This window comes from Pollachius pollachius (assembly GCF_949987615.1).
Source record: "Pollachius pollachius genome assembly, chromosome: 4".
Taxonomy (NCBI): Eukaryota; Metazoa; Chordata; class Actinopteri; order Gadiformes; family Gadidae; genus Pollachius; species Pollachius pollachius.
Genome location: NC_136937.1, coordinates 4455297 through 4473931, shown reverse-complemented (window position 1 = coordinate 4473931; position 18635 = coordinate 4455297). Strand labels below are relative to the sequence as shown.

Genomic DNA, 18635 nt, shown 5'->3' with positions numbered 1-18635 from the left:
CTCAAGAAGAGGTCTCGCTCTGAAATCTTGCACTTCGAAGATTCGAACCGTGGCAGAAAGTGTCCCCTTTGTCATTACAATCTCAACCCTCCTCCACCCAACTTTTTTAGATGACACTACACTGAGCATTCTGACATCCCAACAGAACAAACTGCTGCCAGCACTCCTCTCTCCAACTCTCACTCACGCCTCCGTTACTCCAAGACAACTCTCGTGAGATTTCAGAGCAGCAGGACTTCTTAATGAGCAAGACTTGGTTTTGGCACAGTAACATTTCTATTTCCCTGTAGGGATGGATTCATTCCCTCATGTTTACAGACACTTATGATAACGGTCCGAGCCTGTCAGTGGACAAAACAAGCCCTTTCACAGGCAGTACATCGTCGGGGATATTGCCCCATAAGGTTACATTGCAGAACATTTCAATGTGGCTATAACGCTCTCACTCAACACCGGACCAACATCAAAAACCACATAAATCTCTTTGACCAACAATGATGGGAAAACAGGGAGAGAGAGCGCGACAGAGAAAGAGCCACAAAGAGCAATGAGACAGACTTAAAATTAAAACAAGGAACAACCAAAGACTGACAGACAGGAAGAGAGTGGAACAGAGCTAGCAAGCGAGAGACAGATAGAAAGACTGCCAAACAGACAGAAAGCGAAAGTGGGACAGACAGACAGACAGACAGACAGACAGAAATAGCGAGAGGGACAGAGTTAGCAAGTGAGACAGACAAAGACTGACAAACAGACAGGAAGATAGAGTGGAACAGAGATAGCAAGCGAGACAGACAGACAGAGGGCGTGGCCCCGCCGTCACTTACGACTCCAGCACGGCCAGGAGCGGGTCGGGTTCGACGCTCTCCTGCATCTGATTGGCCTGGTCTCTGCTAAGGCGGATGATGTCGCAGAGTGTCTGGGACGCGTTCGATTGTCTCTGGAGGAGGGGGGAACATGGAAGGAATGAAGTCGTTAGGACCGGCACCTCCATCATTTGCGTCTGAATTTATGGCGAGTACAACATAGGAAGTAGTATGTACAGTGTATTTTACTATATATATATATATATATATCCGAGACTCTTCAACCTACCTTTCCCAAAGACCCCAATATATTTTCGTGCAAAGAGACATTTTAATTACAATGCAGGATGATACTAATCTATTGGTTTTATATCAATGGGGAAGGGCGCGATATGAGCACCCCTGACCACCACTCACCTCCTCATCTTTGCCCGTATAGATAAGCTCTATGAGCCTCTGGATCAGCTTCTCCTCATTCAGCCACTAGCAGAGGATAAAGACATCGTTAGAGACAGAGTCAGCGCCATACAATTAGACAGGTGGGAGGGAGAAAGGGACAGACAGAGCAACAGAGCCGCAGATAGGCAGACAGAGAGTTAGAGAGCGAGGCAGAGAGAGAGACAGGCCAAAAGAAAGACAGAAAGAGCCTTTGACAGAGAGAGTCAGTGACAGAGAGTCAGCGAGAGTCAGCAACAAAGAGAGAGACAGCGACAAAGAGAGAGTCAGCAACAGAGAGAGTGTCAGCAGCAAAGAGAGAGACAGCGACAAAGAGAGCGTCAGCAACAAAGAGAGAGACAGCGACAAAGAGAGTCAGCAACAGAGAGAGCGTCAGCAAAAGAGTCAGCAACAGAGAGAGAGTCAGAGGCAGAGAGAGAGAGAGAAAGAGAGAGTCCCTGACAGAGAGAGAGAGTGAGAGAGAGTCAGTGACAGAGAGAGAGTCAGCGACAGAGAGAGAGTCAGCGACAGAAAGAGAGAGTCAGCGACACAGAGAGAGAGTCAGAGACAGAGAGGGAGAGTCAGAGACAAAGAGAGAAAGAGAGTCCCTGACAGAGAGAGAGAGTGACAGAGAGAGAGTCAGTGACAGAGAGAGAGAGTGAGAGAGAGTCAGTGACAGAGAGAGTCAGTGAAAGAGAGAGAGTCAGTGACAGAGAGAGAGTCAGTGACAGTGGGAGTCAGTGAGAGAGCACTCACCACGAGGACCTCCTGCCTCAAGGGGGCGGGCTCTACGCAGCTGATGAGGCGCAGCAGTAGATCCATCATGGCCGACGCGTCGATGTGATTCAGCACCAGGCCGATGAAGCCTTCTTTTTTCCTCAAGAAGGAAATTACCTTGCAAGGAAAAGTTTGAATCCGTCAATACTCTAGAGAGCACTGCTCCTTCATGGTATGACCTCTAATGAACTCTAATGACCTCTAATACCTCTAATCACATGCTTGATCTCTTTGGAAAGCTGAGAACCTGGAGAATTGTATGACATTATCAGAATAACTGTATCATGTACTGACACAGTGCTGGGAAGGCTACAATATTGTTTTTCCTTCCAGCCGGTTACACAAACCTCTAAAACCAAGCTGATTGTACTACCCTGGGTAACTCCATATCCCTTGGAAACACTACTGAGCCCTAGCCCTAGGTCTTGCGATGCTTTGTGTACAAGCAAATCAACAAAGCATAAAATATAAAGTCTCCAGCTCCTTTTATGTAATGATATGTCCATTCGTTTTGATCAGGGTCCTTTTGGAGACTCCAAAAAAGCCCTTTGGCCATCCAAAATGCATACTGTAAACAAAAGTGAACCCAAACATGTAGAAGCATAATCTTGGTCTCAAATGAAAGGTTACCCTCTGGGCTTTCTTGTGAACCATTTAGATAGCATACCAGATGTTCTGATATGTAATGAGACAGGCATAATCACACAAAAATCTATTTTATAGCTATTCCGCCTATGCAATTTTGACAAAAAAAAGCTCAAACAAAGTGTTTTGGCTATTATTTGTACTTAGAAAATGCCCCGTTTTGATAGTGATCGCCTCATTGGCTTGTAAGGCTTGTTTACAAGGAAGTATTGGTCTTACAGATATATGTGAGGGCTCTACGTCATCTTGAGATCCTGGCGAACACAGTGGATACCATGAATCAGACGACAATAGCGGAATTCATACCCTAAATCGCAGTTTTCTACAAAAAAAACATTGCAGTGTTTCAGTTTTCAATTTTTCGGCTGCTTTGTATGAGATGGCTTGTGCATATACACAATGTAATTAGACTCAAATAATATCGATATTCGATTTCTGTGGACTCTTATGAACATTTCAAGACCCAACATGAAGTATCAACTCATTGCTAAGGATATCCACAAAGACGATAAAGTAAGAATGCACCAGGGGAGGGGGAGTGTGAGGGGGGGCTATTTTGACCTAAGACACTAGGATATATTTGATCTATATCAGGCCTCGACATTAACGGTTGCCCGCTTGCCCGGGGCAACTAAAAGTAATAATTGGGCAAGTTGAGATTGATTTCTGATTGCCCGAACGGGCAAGTGGATTTTGGGTGGATGCTAATATAAAGGCTATTTATTCAAGTGTTTTTAGAAACTGCAGAACAACCTTTTGTTCCGCAAAATCACACAAAATAGAAGTATTTGCAATTGATCAGGGCGCTGTCTTCTCTTCTCTCGGACAGCGAGTTGACAGACACGCATCGCTTCAGCGCCAATATAGCCCCGCCTTCTGTCACTCACTCGCAGTGCGGTCTCTGGCAGTGATTCGACGGTGTTAGCTAAAGGTTAGCCAACACAGCTAGCATCTCAAGTGCAGCGCCTCCGCGACCGGTTTAGGTAGAAGGAAAATGGAGTAGTGATGGAGGAGTGCGGTTTGGAAGTACTTTGGATTGAGGCAAATTACCAAGGAAAGTCATATGCAAGAACACGGTTTTGGGTTTCATAACTGTGCACATGCACAGCAATAGTGATCTTTTTCACGAAATTGGACCCTCACAAACTATATATTATATGAAAGCTGAGCCTCCACTTATTACAACAGTCCAAACCATATCATTCTGTGACTAAAACTCGCATATAACAACTTAAGAAGAAACGTCCCCTTTTCTTTTAACAACCAAAAATGAAGTTTTACCTTTGTGATTTTTGTCCACAAAGTTGATTCTGATCGCATAAAACCACCATAAACAGATAATCCAGTGTCTGGGCCAAATTTTGCAATTAAACATGGTGTTTACAATCAATGACTAAGAGAAGGTTTCTTAAGAAAAAGGTAAATTGCCTTCAATCAGAAAACATGTTCTTCAGCGCAATCTAGTGGCCATATGTGTATTTGCGAGGGTTTGGCTTGGTGCATTCGATTATATTTGCCCTGAACTTTAAATACAGGTGTCAAGTATCAAAATTGTAAGATATTTACCTTTATTTGTGTCTTATAGTAAGACAGCGCTCCCAACTGATAACGACCAACTGATAATTATTTCAGGTGGAAATGTTATTTTCCACTTATGCTGTGCTCCATGGCTTTATTCACTTTAACCAAGTATTATCCCCATTGAATATTTCCCTTGCACAACAATCTTTCTTTTGGCACAAAGATGACTTTATCGCCCTTGCAGTTGCGGAGATATACTCTATTTACTTTGGGTACGTTCTTTCCTGAAAAAAACTTTTCCCCTGATATCGAAAATGGTATAGAATATCAATATTTTTCCGGGTATAGTATCGAAGTTAGAAAATCCAGTATCGTGACTGACAACACTACTAGAAACGCGATTGTGATTATTCAGTTAGAGCTACAAGAAACGTGAAAGTTAAAAAAGACATATCTTTGCTACTACCTCTGACATTTAGTTATGTACATTTGCATAAAATCATGCAGGTCTACATATAACTGTGCGATAGCTTTAATAGATTGCAACGGTGGACTGAAATCACTTCATGGCACGATGTGACCGTTCGATTAATAAGCAAACAAAGAAGTTTGTTATTTTTTAAACAACAATTGTGGAAGCTAACATTCAGCTTCAGTCTGAGCTAGGATGAGTTTTCTGAGCCCCCCAAAACCAGGCCGGGTGCCTGGCAAAAAGAGGCCCGTTCACGATTCTGATTATAATTTGGGCAAGTGAACATCACATTCGGGCAAGTTGAACATGACCTGTACTTGCCCGATGGGCAAGTGCTTTTGAGACCTAAGTGTCAACCCCTGTATATTCGCTAAACATATTTATTCCACCGAATGGTTGACATTGGATGATATTCCTGAGATTCTAAGCTTTCAAACGGTGTATGACTTGACTATATCCCTCAACCTTATGATGCCAAAAATTGACCCAGCATGTTGGAGGGAAGGGGTGGTGTAACTAAACCTTGCCCGCCGGCGGGATTTGACGATTGAGTGGTTAAGAAAAAAATAAAAATAATCATAATAATAATATACGAAAATTCGATTATGTTAGCTTTGTGATCGTTTGACGCTAAAATCAAAATCGTGATCGAAATTCGATTAATCGCGCAGCCTGATTGGCTCCTGGCCTCTGATTGGCTCCTGGCCTCTGATTGGCTCCTGGCCTCTGATTGGCTCCTGGCCTCTGATTGGCTCCTGGCCTCTGATTGGCTCCTGGCCTCTGATTGGTTGTGTGCTGCTAGCACACAACCAGAGATCAGCACAGTGTGTGGGAGGGGCGGACTAGCGCCACGAGATTAGCACCACGAGACTAGCATCTGCATCTGACGCAAGCGCAGAACGTGCACACTACTGTGTAACTGGCAGTGGTCTTTACGGTGTGATTCAATTCAACCTTTCTGCCGAACAGGTCAGACGAGAGGCAAACGGAAAGGTAGGATAAAGGCAGTTGGCCGCTGAAGCGTTTTCCTCACGCCACCCTTACCTGTTCTGTTTTCCTGGCAATGAGGTTACCGATGGTCTTGCTGAAGAAGCTGGCCAATAGGGGGTTAAGGGGCTGACCCTGCTCCAGGAAGTGGTAGAGCATCTCCAGGAGAGACTCGTCCCCGCCCAGCTTGTCGTTGATGATCGACACGTCGGCGGTGAGGAGCTCACAGGCGATGTTCGGGAACCTGCGGGGAGACCGCCGAGCGAGAACAGTGACACAAGCACGGCTGCTGCCAAACCACAGAGAGTAGATGGCATGTCTTTAGAAGACTTCCTAAAAAGGACACGTTTGTCCTAACCCTAAACTACTATTCTTTTTTTTTTTGCATATTTATTTTATTCTTAAAATGTTTTATAGAAATTGAACAGCTGGATACATATTGTTACATTATTTTATATTTGAACATTTAGGTTCTTTTGAGAGAAATGCTGTACACACAGACAATGCTGGATTATGCAAAGTCATCAACAGGCTTCGGTTTTCAATGAGGGTACATCCTCAGAATTCCGGCCCACAATTACGTAAACTAGTTAAACTGGAAGATCACGGAATTAACATGCCAAGAGTTGTGTGGTTTAAGTTACGATTTGGCATCCTTACAAGGATATGCGTTCATGGCGCTGTTTGGGCCTCGAAGGGAAGCTTAAAATCACCACCATGGTTAAAACGTTGTGTCATTTACGACTAACACACAACAAGTGAAAGGCGTTTGGCCGTTCAAATGCGATCACATTTTTTATAGTTCATGGACAGAATGAATGAATGAATGAATGAATGAATGAATGAATGAATGACAGACACATCTAACCCAAAAGTTATGACGCCGTTTCCTGTTCAAATGCAATCTCCCGTGTTGCCGTTGACGAACAAAACACGTGTAAACACAATCGCCCCCCCCCCACACGACTAGAGGCTCCCACCATCCCGGGTCGAGAGACGTAAGACGATCGCGGGTCAGAGATCGCCCTCCCCAGAGGACCCCCCCCCCCCCCTCCCCCCGACGCTGACTCACTTGAAGCGGCTGCGCTCCTCCAGGTCGACGGGCGGCTCGGTGGTGATGAGCTGCACTAGCTCCTGCATGCAGTGGTCCTGGGAGAGGAAGAGCAGCAGCCGGCGGTTCTGGGCCTTGCACTCCTGCAGCACGTCGTCCTCCTCCATCAGCTCCCGCAGCGCCACGTCCTCCCGGTCCAGCAGCTGGTCGATGTGGGAGGTGGTGTGCAGGTCGAACTTCCAGAACATGGTGGCGGTGGTGGTGGCCGCCGGGACGGGGGGCACGGCCCTGAGGGGGGTCACATCCGGGGCGGGGGGGGGGGAGGAAAGGTTGGACTTAAGAGTTGATTCATAGGGTTGTTTTTCGACCGGGGAGTAGCCTGCCGCCGCCATCGCTCCCGTCATCCACTACAACGATTTGAAAAAGCTGTTAGTTAGCTCCAGCTGCGGCAAAGCTAAATGAGGAGGCCCAGTCGAGACGTTAGGCTGTGTGTGTGTGTGTGTGTGTGTGTGTGTGTGTGTTTGTGTCTCAACAGTCTGACTCAATTAGCCCACGCAGACCAGCGTCTACAGCCTTGCGGAAAATAAGACGAAAAATCTGGAGTGCCGTGTAGACAAAACCTTTTCAGCGCGCGCGTTCAACGCTCAAGGTCCTCGTCAAAAAAGTAAAGAACACAAAAGAAAAAAAATACAACCTTTCGACACAGTGAAGACACAAATAACATGTTGAGGTATGAGGGGGGGGGGGGGCTTCGGTCCAGGTACCATTTCGCCCTGATGAAGACTGGGTCAACATGTGGTTCTTGTGAGTGCGGCTCTACGTACCAGTGGCTGAAACGTGGGTATCTTTATTCACACCTCCCGCGCGGGCAGGCAGGCATCGGTGTTTGTGCAGACGGCAGAGAGTGTGGCGAGGCCCGGCATTTATCAGCATGGGGCTCCGCTCAGAACGTAGGCCTCGTTAGAAGACGACTCGACCCAGGGCTCACCATAACCTGGGGTGGAGATAGGGGAAGAGGCTGTTACCCTAGGGTTGTGGTCTTCAAACTCCGGCTCGCGATCCAAGGGTGGCTCCCAGTAGGAGACTGAACGGGTTGGACTTTTAACCGTAAGGATGCTGGTTAGATTCTCAGGCTCCTCCTAGCCGGGTGTCGAGGTGCCCCTGAGCAAGACGCCTCACCCTGACTGATCATAAAGGCTGGCGGTCAGCTTGCATGGTTGACTCCGCCGTCAGCGTGGGAGAACCGTTGTAATGCTTTGGATAGAGAGCGTCTGCTAAAATGCCCTAAATACAATCTTAGTAAGGTCTTAGTAAAACTTTTTGAAAATATTACTTATTATTATATGCCTTGTACACAGTACGGGTCATTTGTATTGCATTAGTAGCTAGTTTAAAGGACGCATACTGTATTTAAGTTCGTTAGAAGTAGATTACAGTATACTATTTCCTTCACGATCCTACAGGTGGGTCACGTCATCGAAAGTTGTTTTTCCCCCTGCAAACACTCCCTAAAACACTCTGAAAGGGTTTCGGGAGAAGGTGAGGGGTGTGAGTTCACATTGTATTCATAGGTATGTACGTTCTACTCTGCGATTCATGATAAACGGCTCGATTGAAAACCAGGACAAAGTGACTCCGTTCCCCACAGGCGTGAGTTGAGGAAAAGCATTGTTGTTTTCAGTCCTTTCACGAGTCGTCAAAGTAAAATAGAAGTGGGGGAGTCTCGTTCTTTGGTCCCTGGCAGGGAGATATTCGGAAGAAAAGAAAAGCATTAAAACTAACGACTTCCATTTTATTGACTCAGTACAATGTGAGTACAAAGTTTTGATTCAGCACGCACTCTTCACTGTAGCTAGCCAAACAGAGCCACATTTCAAGGTTCAATGAAGTCGCCAAACAGTCTTGCATTGTAAAGCCCTGTTTTCCTGTCACACCCCCGTGCTGCTGGGATGCATGTTCCGGGGTTGGCCTTCCAGAGTCGACTTAGAACGAGACTAATGATCCGTCTCAGATTTCTCATGATGCAACGTGTCATCTGGGCAGTCTCACGTCTGAGCCTTATCGACCAATTAGGTGCGCCCAGGAACCTGTGTGTCGTAAAGTGAGAGGTGTGTAGTGTGTTGTGTGTATTGTGTAGTGTGTAAGGTTGTAGAGGGATTACCAGGGAGCCCCACGGGTTAATGAGGCCCCATGCGAAGAAGGCTGTCAACTCTCTACTCTTAACTTTAGTTATTAGTCCACATGTGATGTTAAGCCGGCAATATTCTGATTTCAATAAACAGCAGAACGCAAAACATGTAGATGGAGTTACATTAAGAACGTAATATAAATGGTGTTACTGAACATTAGAAATATGAATAAAGCTGTTAACAAGTATTATAAAAAAATGCATGTATAACTAAAAGCATACACCACCAGTTGTCATGTTAAGCCTGACGTTTTCCCACGTCTGTCGTGAATCAAGTAGCAATGTATTTTCTGAAGTTTCTCCTTCAGCCTAATTACCTCATTAGAACCTGCAACAGTACTCACCGGTTGTGGCTCTGTCCCTGCTATTACAATTAACAAGTTTGCCTGGCACCAGATGTCCCGAGGAGAGACTGCGTTTGGCGCCACACTTTAGTATGGCTTTCCCATGATACTTACTTCCAGATTGAAAGACGAAAAAACGAAACGAAAGTAAATAAAGTTTGATGACTTTTTGACGATGATTACAATGTGCCAACAAGACTCAAACTAATCTGGTGGCAGAAGCAAATTAGGCCCCTGTGGGTTAAATCCAGCCGAAGCGGTAACCAACCCTTACGGAACCGAAAGTACACACAGACCATGCTGGATTATGCCAACTCAGATCAGGCTTCGGGTTTCAATTAGGCTACTTCCTCAGACTACCAGTCCGGACCTCCGTCAGTGCGGTCTGGAGAGGGGAACTAGCATTGATATTCCTCACTAACTCACGATTGCTACCCATAATCAATTAGCAGATGTACTCGGGGTAAGCATAACAAACAAAGTCGAAACCTAACAGACTGACTGGTATGAATGAGGCTCTTATGCGTTGGCTTAGCTTAATCTTTGGCCCTGCCAGTTCCACCTCCAGCTCATCTGTTGAGCCTTCATAGAAAGCTGGTTTTATGAATGAGGTAAATGACACCCTGCAGTGCTGCACCCATGCAGGGACTTGCCCCCTGGCATTATCACCTAACCCGTCCTGACAAGTAGCAAACATAAACCCCAAAGCCAGATCACGGCTTGTGATCCGTACGCAAAGTAACATGGGACCGAGTCGGCAGCGGCCACTTCCACTAATACGCTGGCCTGGAGCCATTGTTGTAGGTGGGCAGCTGCCTCATCAAGTTCTTTTTCGGAAACACTATCTAGCAATCACTAGCGTAATTCACACATTTCCTTCGGGTTTAATGAGGTATCTATCCAACTATCTTCTACTTGGGACACATTAGCAACATATTAAATAAATCAGTTAATATGGGTAAGTTACATGTTAGTATTCATGATGAACCACCCGTAACCCTAATAAGCAGTGGTTACAGCAGTGGTTATTAGCTTGGTAAATACGATGACTCGAGTAGCCTATACCACGAGGAGCACAGTGTGACCTCGATCACAACATTCTTAGGAGATGGATCCAAGCGAGGATCTAGTCTCGTTGGGGGGCCCGTGCCAACGCTTAAAGGGCCCCAGGTACCCACGTGTGGGGGCCAAACTGCCAATGACTTCAGACCGCCTATAATTGGAGCCATGATGTTTATTATCTCAAACATATTTAGATTAAAAACATTAAGTAAACAACAGTATACGTTTGGAACAATCCACAACTACTGAGGAAAGTTTCTGGACATAGTCTCACCAAACCAGATTGTGTCGAGCAAAGATTAAAGTGTGTGCCACCATGTTAGGGTAAGGTGAAAGTAGTCTAGCCGAGAGTGGTGGTGGGGGTGGGGAGAGCACGTCCAGAGACCACAACATGTTTTGGGTGCCTAGAGCCACTAGGCAACAGTTACCGTGGAGCACTCTTAACATACCACTATCGCTACATCTAGACCTATATAGCTCCACGGCTTTGCGGCATGACTCCAAGAGAAGATCACAGGCCATGCAAAAGCTTGCAACTTTCCTTGGCCAAAAGGAGTACAGCACTGAAACTAAAATAGTTACCATAGGTTTAACTGCTTCACATCAGATACAAAACCACAAGCGTGCTCTGAGTGCTAACTGCCCTCAAACTTTATCAAGTGTTGTCACCACATCTTCCGCTTCCAGCGACGCGATCTACCTCATTACTGGCTGATTCATTTGAAAAGCAAAGCAGACAGAATAACAACACCATACAACTATGAAACGCATAGGCCATTTCAATACATTTTAAATTGTTGTGTCACTATTCAAGTTTGTAAAGGTTTGCTCACTTGGTAACTATGGTGGCTCAGGAGCACCTGCTGCTAAGGTGGTGGTAAAATGGTTGTATGTGCTCATTCTAAAGAGAGGCCCAGGGAAGAGTTTATGTAATGTTCAACTGTGATTATGGAAGTACGGCCATGTAGGAAATTGAAAAACTTCCTCCATTTTTCAACAAACCCTGCAAACACCATAAAGTGTTTTGTAATCAGGCAAATTAAATGTTGTTTAACTGCTTCTTTAATAACACAATAGCATGCAATACTTTGATGGTCTTCCATGGGAATGTCTTCCACACTTTCAAAATGCTCAGACACATTTCCTGGGAAAACCTGTATGCATGTTGAGGAAACACATAACTGGCTCTTGAAATAAAACATTGGGAGATAACATCAAATATCAACATTTTTCAAATAATGTACAGATTTACCCAGCAGACATTGCTTACTGGCCTTGCACAACTTGGACTTTGACACACACCATGGCACATATATTACACCCATCCCTTCCTATATTTTGTAATGTATTGGTTAAGACACAAGTCCAGAAGCACAAGACACGTAAAGTGATCTGCTGTGGCCTTGGCATGCTGTGCTGTGCGCACATCGACTGGCATGTGATGTGATGGGAGCTCAGATTTCTATTGACTTCCAACTCCAGATGAGCAACCAATGAATAACGTCCTGATACTCCTCGAAGCAAATCAATAAACACAAATACAAAGTACTCTTTAAGCCTCGGCCATTGCACAGAGACATTATGCAACACTAACCGTCCAGTTTAAGAGACTCTTTGGCCTGAGCAAACGAACGCGGTCCGGCCTTAAAGGGGCAGTGGACTCGACATCGTGTCCGAGAGAGGACACTCACAGCGCCTTTCACGTACAACATCGTTCATCTCAACGCTCCTTCACAACGACAAGCACGAAAAAACTATCCCAAAGTGGGCTTGGTAATTAACCATGACAATAGCACGAACTTTCAGCCCCAGAACTCATTATTTTAAACCTCTTAATGGTTTGACTTGGGGAGCTGAAACTGGGAGTTCACTTGCACTTGAAATGCACAGTGCATCCCACACGCACACCGTCCCAGTTGTCAGCAGACATGTCAGTCTCACTATAGTGGATGTTGCTGCTGCTGCTGCCTAAAAAAGGAGGTGGCAGCAGACCCCGCTGGACGGGCGAACTGTGACTCTGGCAGCGAAGTTAGCTATGAGCTAGCGGTGCTGTGGTGGTAGCAGGAGCAGCAAGGGGCTAGTCGCTCGTAGAATAACACCCAGACTGGACGGGCCAGCATACATGTGCCCCTCCCTGGAAGCCTGTGCGAATAACTAGGCGAAACACCCTGGCGTGCGACCATATCACCAGGCCAGCAGGTGAACTAAGTTAACCTGGTCAGCGCTAAGTTAGGCTAGGTTCTCTACAACTACGTTTAACTTTGTGATGATGAGGCAATAAGTGTTTTCAAACTCAAGCCAGGGTCTTCACGGCACACGGCTCGACCAGGACACACAAATCTCCCCTTCCAGTCTCAGTGTCTCCCCGGTTATGGCACTCGTCGCCCTCGGTGGGTGAGCGGGTGGTTGGATGAAGCGGTACTAAGTTAGTGTTAGCTCGCTAGCAGCTAGCGAGCTAACACTAACTTAGTACAGCTTCAACCGACTACCGCTCATCCACCTAGGGCGACGACTGCCATATCCAGGACACACAAAACTCACCTTCCAGTCAGACTGTCTCCCCAGGTTGTGGCACTCGTCGCCCTTGGTGGATGAGCCGGTGGTCGGGCGAAGCGGTACTAAGTTAGTGCTAGCTCGCTAGCGGCTAGCAGCTAGCGGTATGTGTTTTGTTTTGAAGGGGTCAGTCTGCGACAGCACGCGCTAACTTAAAGCTAAGCTAACCTTACTCTTAATGTTCTCTGGTGGCGTGCTGGTTACCGTAACACCGGACAGCTCGGACCCCGCTTGTGGAGATCAACCTACTTACGGTGTGTACTTAACACACGGAATCATGTAAAAACGGGTCTAAGTTTAGCATGCAAAGCAGGAAAAACTCAGTCATATTTTTTCGAATCAAAATGGCGACATGGTCCCGGGAGCGCGCAGCAGGCTACTTTGCCCCCGGGAGCGAGCGCTCTCTTTTTCTTTTTTTTTATAAAACGAGCGTATGCTGAACTCTTTAGAGCTCAGCAAAACAACACACACACACACACACACACACACACACACACACACACACACACACACACACACACACACACACACACACACACACATACAGAGTGCAATACGATGTGTCAATTTCAAAGACAATAGTCCATACATTATTTAGAAGTTTAAAGGCTATTTGATTATATTAGCCGACTGATAATTCCTAATTAACAGCAGCCTCAAAATCGGTGCCAGGTTTATATAGCAGCACACACAAAATATTTGTGTGTGATATCCAACATATCCCAAAAACTGAGGTCAACTAAAATTATTATTTGATGAACTGATTATGAACTTAAAGCCTATGGTTGGTTTCGAGATGACCTGATCATTAATTTGGAAAATCAGTGCTCAAACAGAAACTGACCAAACCGTTGCTCAACCCATGAGCACTTATCAGTAATAAAACAGACAGGAAAGCTAGTTTGCCCAACACACATCAGCAATGATCAGATGCAGAGATATTGTGAACATTATAACATTCCCAGTTCAGCTGTCATGTCATAGGGTTTTGTGTTGCCAGCCTCAGATTTTACTCTGGGCTGTGAAGCCTATTCTGTTTGTTAAATGTACGGACAAGATTTTGTGCATGCATGTATGTGTGTGCGTGTCTGTGTGGGCGTGTGTGTTTGCGTGTGTGTGTTTGCGTGTGTGAGTTTGCGTGTGTGTGCGTGCATGCGCCCGTGCGCGTGTGCGTGTGTGTGTGTGTGTGTGTGTGTGGAGGCTCCACCGCTTTCCTCCCATTGCCCTATTTGGCCCACAATGCACCGCGTCATCTCGTCGGGATCATGGACCAAAGTGGTGAGCACCAGTAGTGGCTAGTAGTTCTAACTAACCCGTTTTGCTCTATTTACTCACCCGACGCATTCATACCTCAGTTTATTATTTATATGAGATACCATGTGTCTAGCGTGTTTTCAATATTCCCACTACGAAATCTCCTCGCCCCAGAAAGCACCCTAAAGGCTAACGGTACTAAACAGGCTAGCCTGTCAGCTAACGCGGAGCTAGTCAGGGGAATTACAATCAAAACCATGGCAGAAAACGATGCGGGAAGTTATTAAGTGACAGGGTGAGGGTCGTCTGGCGGGGAGGACCCTTTTTCAAAGCGTGAGGCATCATTCCTCTCGGTGTACTTGTGGTTGTAAACTAACATGGGGAGGTGTAAACCTGAAGTAATCTCCCCAGTTAGCTCTGTGGAGCCGATGCGGCGCGATGCTCTGCGGCTAAGCTAGTTGGTGTCCGTGATCATCTTCACACGCCCCGGGACGTGTTGCGTGAGGGGGCGGGGGTTTGATTCTGCTTTAAGGTGTTTATTCTACGGTGGTTTATCCCAGATATTGGTTGTTTGTTTGTGTGTCATCATGGATGGATGGAGTGCAGTCTATAACCCCGCTAATATGCACCGTTAGCTGGCTGGCTAAGTGTAGTTTTTAACGCCACACCAACTTTTATAAGTCTTTCTTTGGATACAATCCGTTCATTCAAGACAGGCACCAGTTTCTTAAAGGTACCTCAATGCATGTTTTCGGAAGACACCGAACGAATTGACAATTTGTGTACGTGTGCTCGCTGTCAACAGACAATGATCTTCAAGGAAGCGACGGTTCGGGTAACCTCGGTGGCCCCGATGTCCGCCGGAGAATCCCCATCAAACTCTTGTCCAAGCAGCCAGTGAGAAGCAAGCCCCCGGTTCGCCCTCAACGGACCACCGGCAGACCCTCGAAAAACCCACCTGGAGAAGAGGGTAGGCTGGGCATGGCATTATTGTCAGTTTTCGTTTTTTTTACTTTCCATTTTGTTATGAGATCAAATTAGGTAGCCATAGATAAGCTTTGATCAGGCCAACAGACAAGGCTGCAAAGGTTTCAAAAAGTGCTTGGGTTTTGTATTTATTGTGGTGTTTACCAATTTCACTGCATCCTGCAATTGTTCTCTCCATTTGGGTGTTCATCTGGTGAAGGTTGTACTTTCGAGATTTGGCCCTGAATCTAATGGGGGATAATGTATTGTCTTCCAGAAAGCTTTGGCTTTAAGCAAGAGGAGAGGTTTGATTGTGGTGCCAAGGCTGGAGATGTATTTGGAAGTCAAAGAAGATATCCCCAGCAGATGTTTTGGGACTACAAGGTGCGATGGTCATGTTTGTTCTTATCAGCTCTTCATGCTTTTGTTTTCGTCCAAATAGCCAGAACAAATCGTGTCGGATGAAATACTTTCATCGGGGTTACTTGATAATGCTGGTTATACTCCTACCTTGATGTGTGTGTATGTGTGCATATTTCATGCTGCTAATATAATATCATCCATCCACCAGTTGAATCTAATCGGGGAGAAGGATGACATACCCGTTCACTTCTGTGACAAATGCGGCCTTCCCATTCACCTGTATGGACGAATGGTAGGTGCAATCTAAACGCTCTCTAAAATATTCACCTTTAAAGTCATAATCTCGAAGATGTTCATGTGGATAGTTGCTCACAGTCTATTGACGAATGAGATGACACAATTGTGATTGTGTCATCACTGATAAAAGCCCTTGCATTTGCAGTATTGTGAATGTAGCGAACTGGGTGTCGGTGGCGACACTCTCGCGAAAAACCACAAGCGGCCCACAGTAAGTGACGCCTTTCCACCACCCATCAGGGCCAGTTCTGCCCGAGATGGGTGGGCGGAGCTACTGTGTGTGGGATCGGTGTACTGTTTCGTCCGATCTCTATACAGCGCTGCGTGTAAACGGTCGCTATCTACGGCCGAGCAAAGGATAGGATGATGGCTACATGCGATAAAACGTAAAAAAAACAAAAACGTGGAAGTCCAAAGAAAAATTAAGCAATTTGACGTTCGTAGTTACTGTCAGGGGGGAGGGGGGAGAATTCCCGTTTGTCTTTCGTGTGCTGTTGTTATGGAGGCAAGGCCAAGAGGCCAAGTGCCAAAAACACCTTCAATTATCACTTTTTGCCATAGGCGTCGCCAAAGAGCACGAAACGGCAACCTTCGAGATTACTACTTTAAAGTTAAAGAAAGTTATGTCTGCTAATTGCTCGACTCCTGACCTCTCTGCTCTGCCTCCCCAGATTCCCTGTAAACATGTCTTCTGCTACGAGTGTGCTCTGCTTCACGAGAAGAAGGGAGACAAGATGTGTCCAGGGTAACAGACCTTCTATCCATACAATCCTGCAAATATACATCACAGAATCATGTTGTTTCTATATGAAGCTTCACGACTATTTTTAGTTTTGTTGAGATGAACACATATATTGATAAAATATCTTTTGAGTTCCAACTGGGAGAGGAACCAAGTATGTATTCACTCACTTTAGTGTCAAAGCCGGATAAAATAATCCACCGATATTTATTCACCCGTTGCATTATTACCGTAGTAATTAATAATTCTACAAGATTACATGTGTCGAAGGTGTATGCGATATTCACGCTACGAAATCTCTCCAGCCCAAAAATAAACCCCAAACCCAGCCCTAGTCGGGGAACTAGAGTCAAACCCATGGCAGAAAATGGCTTGATATCTTGCCCCCGTTTGTCTGCCTGTGTGTCAAAGTATACTTTTATTATCCCAGAGGTTGGAAATCTCTTTGGTCAAAGCGCAGCACATTTAAGACACAAACATTTAGGAAACAAATGGTACGGTAAAGAAAACAACTCACAACCTCCCCCACTTCCACTTCAGCCAATCAGTGGCAGGCTTGAAACACATGGGCCTAAAAACAACCTTCCAATTGAAGTGTGTCCTACCGTCTGTTCCCCCCCCCCCCCCAGCCTCACCATGTACAGCTGCACGGACCAGGTGCAGCGCATCGAGCAGTGCCAGCGCGGCTCCCTCTTCATGTGCAGCATCGTGCAGGGCTGCAAGCGCACGTACCTGTCGCAGCGGGACCTGCAGGCGCACGTCAACCACCGCCACATGCGGGCCGCCAAGGCCGCGCTGGGGGCCCGCCCCGACCCCCCGCACCTCCCGCCGGCCTCCGACGTGCCGGACCGCTTCCGCGTGGCCCCGCCGCACCTCGCCAAGAACCACGTGCACCTGCCCGCCCAGCTGCAGCAGCAGCAGCACGGGGGTCACGACCCCTACGGCCCGCCGCCGCCCGCCTCCCACGACGCCCCGCCTCCCTCCTCCGCGCTGGGGCCCGAGACGTTCCGCATCGCCACGGTGACCACGCGCAAACACAGCAACCTCATCACGGTGCCCATCCAGGACGACTCGTCCGGGCGCGACGCCCTCGCCGGGGGCCCCGGGCCGGCCCAGCAGCCGCCGCCGGCCCACCACCACCCGGGCGATTACCCGGCCCAGCCGCCCGTGGTGTCCCACGCCCACCACATGATGGCGCCGCCTCCCCAGCAGCACTACGGCCCGCCGCCGCCGCCGCCGCCGCCGCCCATCAGCCACCCCATGCAGCACGCGCCGCAGGGCGCCGGCACGCCCCACATGGTGTACAACCAGGCCCCGCCCCCCATGTCCTCGGCGCCGCCCCCCATCAGCGCGCCCCCGGGCCACATCATGGGCCCGATGCCCCCCTACATGAGCCACCCGCCGCCGGGGCCCCCGCCGCAGCACAGCGGGCCCCCGGGGAACGCGCCGCCGCCCCACCACTACAACCCCAACTCCATGCCGCAGTTCCCCGAGGACCAGGCCACGCTCAGCCCCCCCTTCAACCAGCCGGGGGGGCTGAGCCCCGGGATGTGGCCGGCCCCCAGGGGCCCGCCTCCGCCGCGCATGCAGGGGCCCCCGCCTCAGGGCCAGATGCCGGGCCCCCACCACGGGGACCAGGTGCGGTACAGGAACTACTATCAGTGAGACGGGGGCCGGGTGGGGGGGTAGCAAAGGCCCTAGCGCCACACTACTGGCCTCATAATGTGATGGTGTGCCTCAGGGTTTCTAGTGGTGAATGTGTATGCGGTGCACGTTAGGAATTCCCCCCCGTGCACAGGGCCCGCCCGACAGGCGACGGACTTTTGCTTTTTTTCCCCTTTTTTCTTTTTATAGCTTATAGGAAGTATGTCTGTATATATGTCGACCGATTTCATGCATATGTACATTGAAAGACGTTAAGTGTCTAAATAAATTTTTAACTAATGATTTTCATGTCATTTGTGTTTTAATGTGATTCCAGTGAGACATTTCTGTTTTAAAGAAACGAAACATGTTGGTTCCAGGGTTGTATTTTCCTTTTAGTCACACACACACACACACACAACGGCTATGATATGTGTATAAGCGGTTTGTTCTTTTGTAGATCACTTTGCGCTCTACACATATCAACATTTGATTAACCGAAATGGAAACCTTTTGTAATAAAATTTG

General features: G+C 47.3%; 2 protein-coding genes across 3 annotated transcripts in view; one reads left to right on the top strand and one right to left on the bottom strand.

Moving 5' to 3' along the window:
- The window catches only part of LOC307074087 (serine/threonine-protein phosphatase 6 regulatory subunit 2-like), a 28733-nt gene extending 15543 nt beyond the window's left edge, over positions 1-13190 (bottom strand). For both annotated transcript variants that reach the window (XM_079734090.1, XM_079734091.1), the window contains exons 1-7: positions 12830-13190; positions 7519-7688; positions 6716-6982; positions 5701-5887; positions 1998-2135; positions 1224-1289; positions 828-940 (exon numbers count right to left, since the gene is read on the bottom strand). In XM_079734090.1, the coding sequence (XP_079590216.1) occupies positions 828-940; positions 1224-1289; positions 1998-2135; positions 5701-5887; positions 6716-6942 (731 nt within the window). In that variant the 5' untranslated portion in view covers positions 6943-6982; positions 7519-7688; positions 12830-13190. The remainder of the gene's footprint in view (positions 1-827; positions 941-1223; positions 1290-1997; positions 2136-5700; positions 5888-6715; positions 6983-7518; positions 7689-12829) is intronic.
- A 904-nt stretch (positions 13191-14094) lies between these two features.
- On the top strand, positions 14095-18387 carry cbll1 (Cbl proto-oncogene-like 1, E3 ubiquitin protein ligase). The gene is made up of 6 exons (XM_079735558.1): positions 14095-14119; positions 14901-15065; positions 15339-15445; positions 15633-15716; positions 16393-16466; positions 17093-18387. Exons 1-6 carry the CDS (start codon positions 14107-14109, stop codon positions 18126-18128), a joined length of 1479 nt encoding a protein of 492 aa, XP_079591684.1. The 5' UTR covers positions 14095-14106; the 3' UTR covers positions 18129-18387.
- Positions 18388-18635: the final 248 nt, after the last annotated feature.

Bases quoted from the DNA above. Each gene is read 5' to 3' on its own strand.
- cbll1 (XM_079735558.1), top strand. The intron at 15,066-15,338 runs GTAGGCTGGGCA...ATTGTCTTCCAG, and splicing joins AAACCCACCTGGAGAAGAGG to AAAGCTTTGGCTTTAAGCAA. The intron at 15,717-16,392 runs GTAGGTGCAATC...CTGCCTCCCCAG, and splicing joins TTCACCTGTATGGACGAATG to ATTCCCTGTAAACATGTCTT.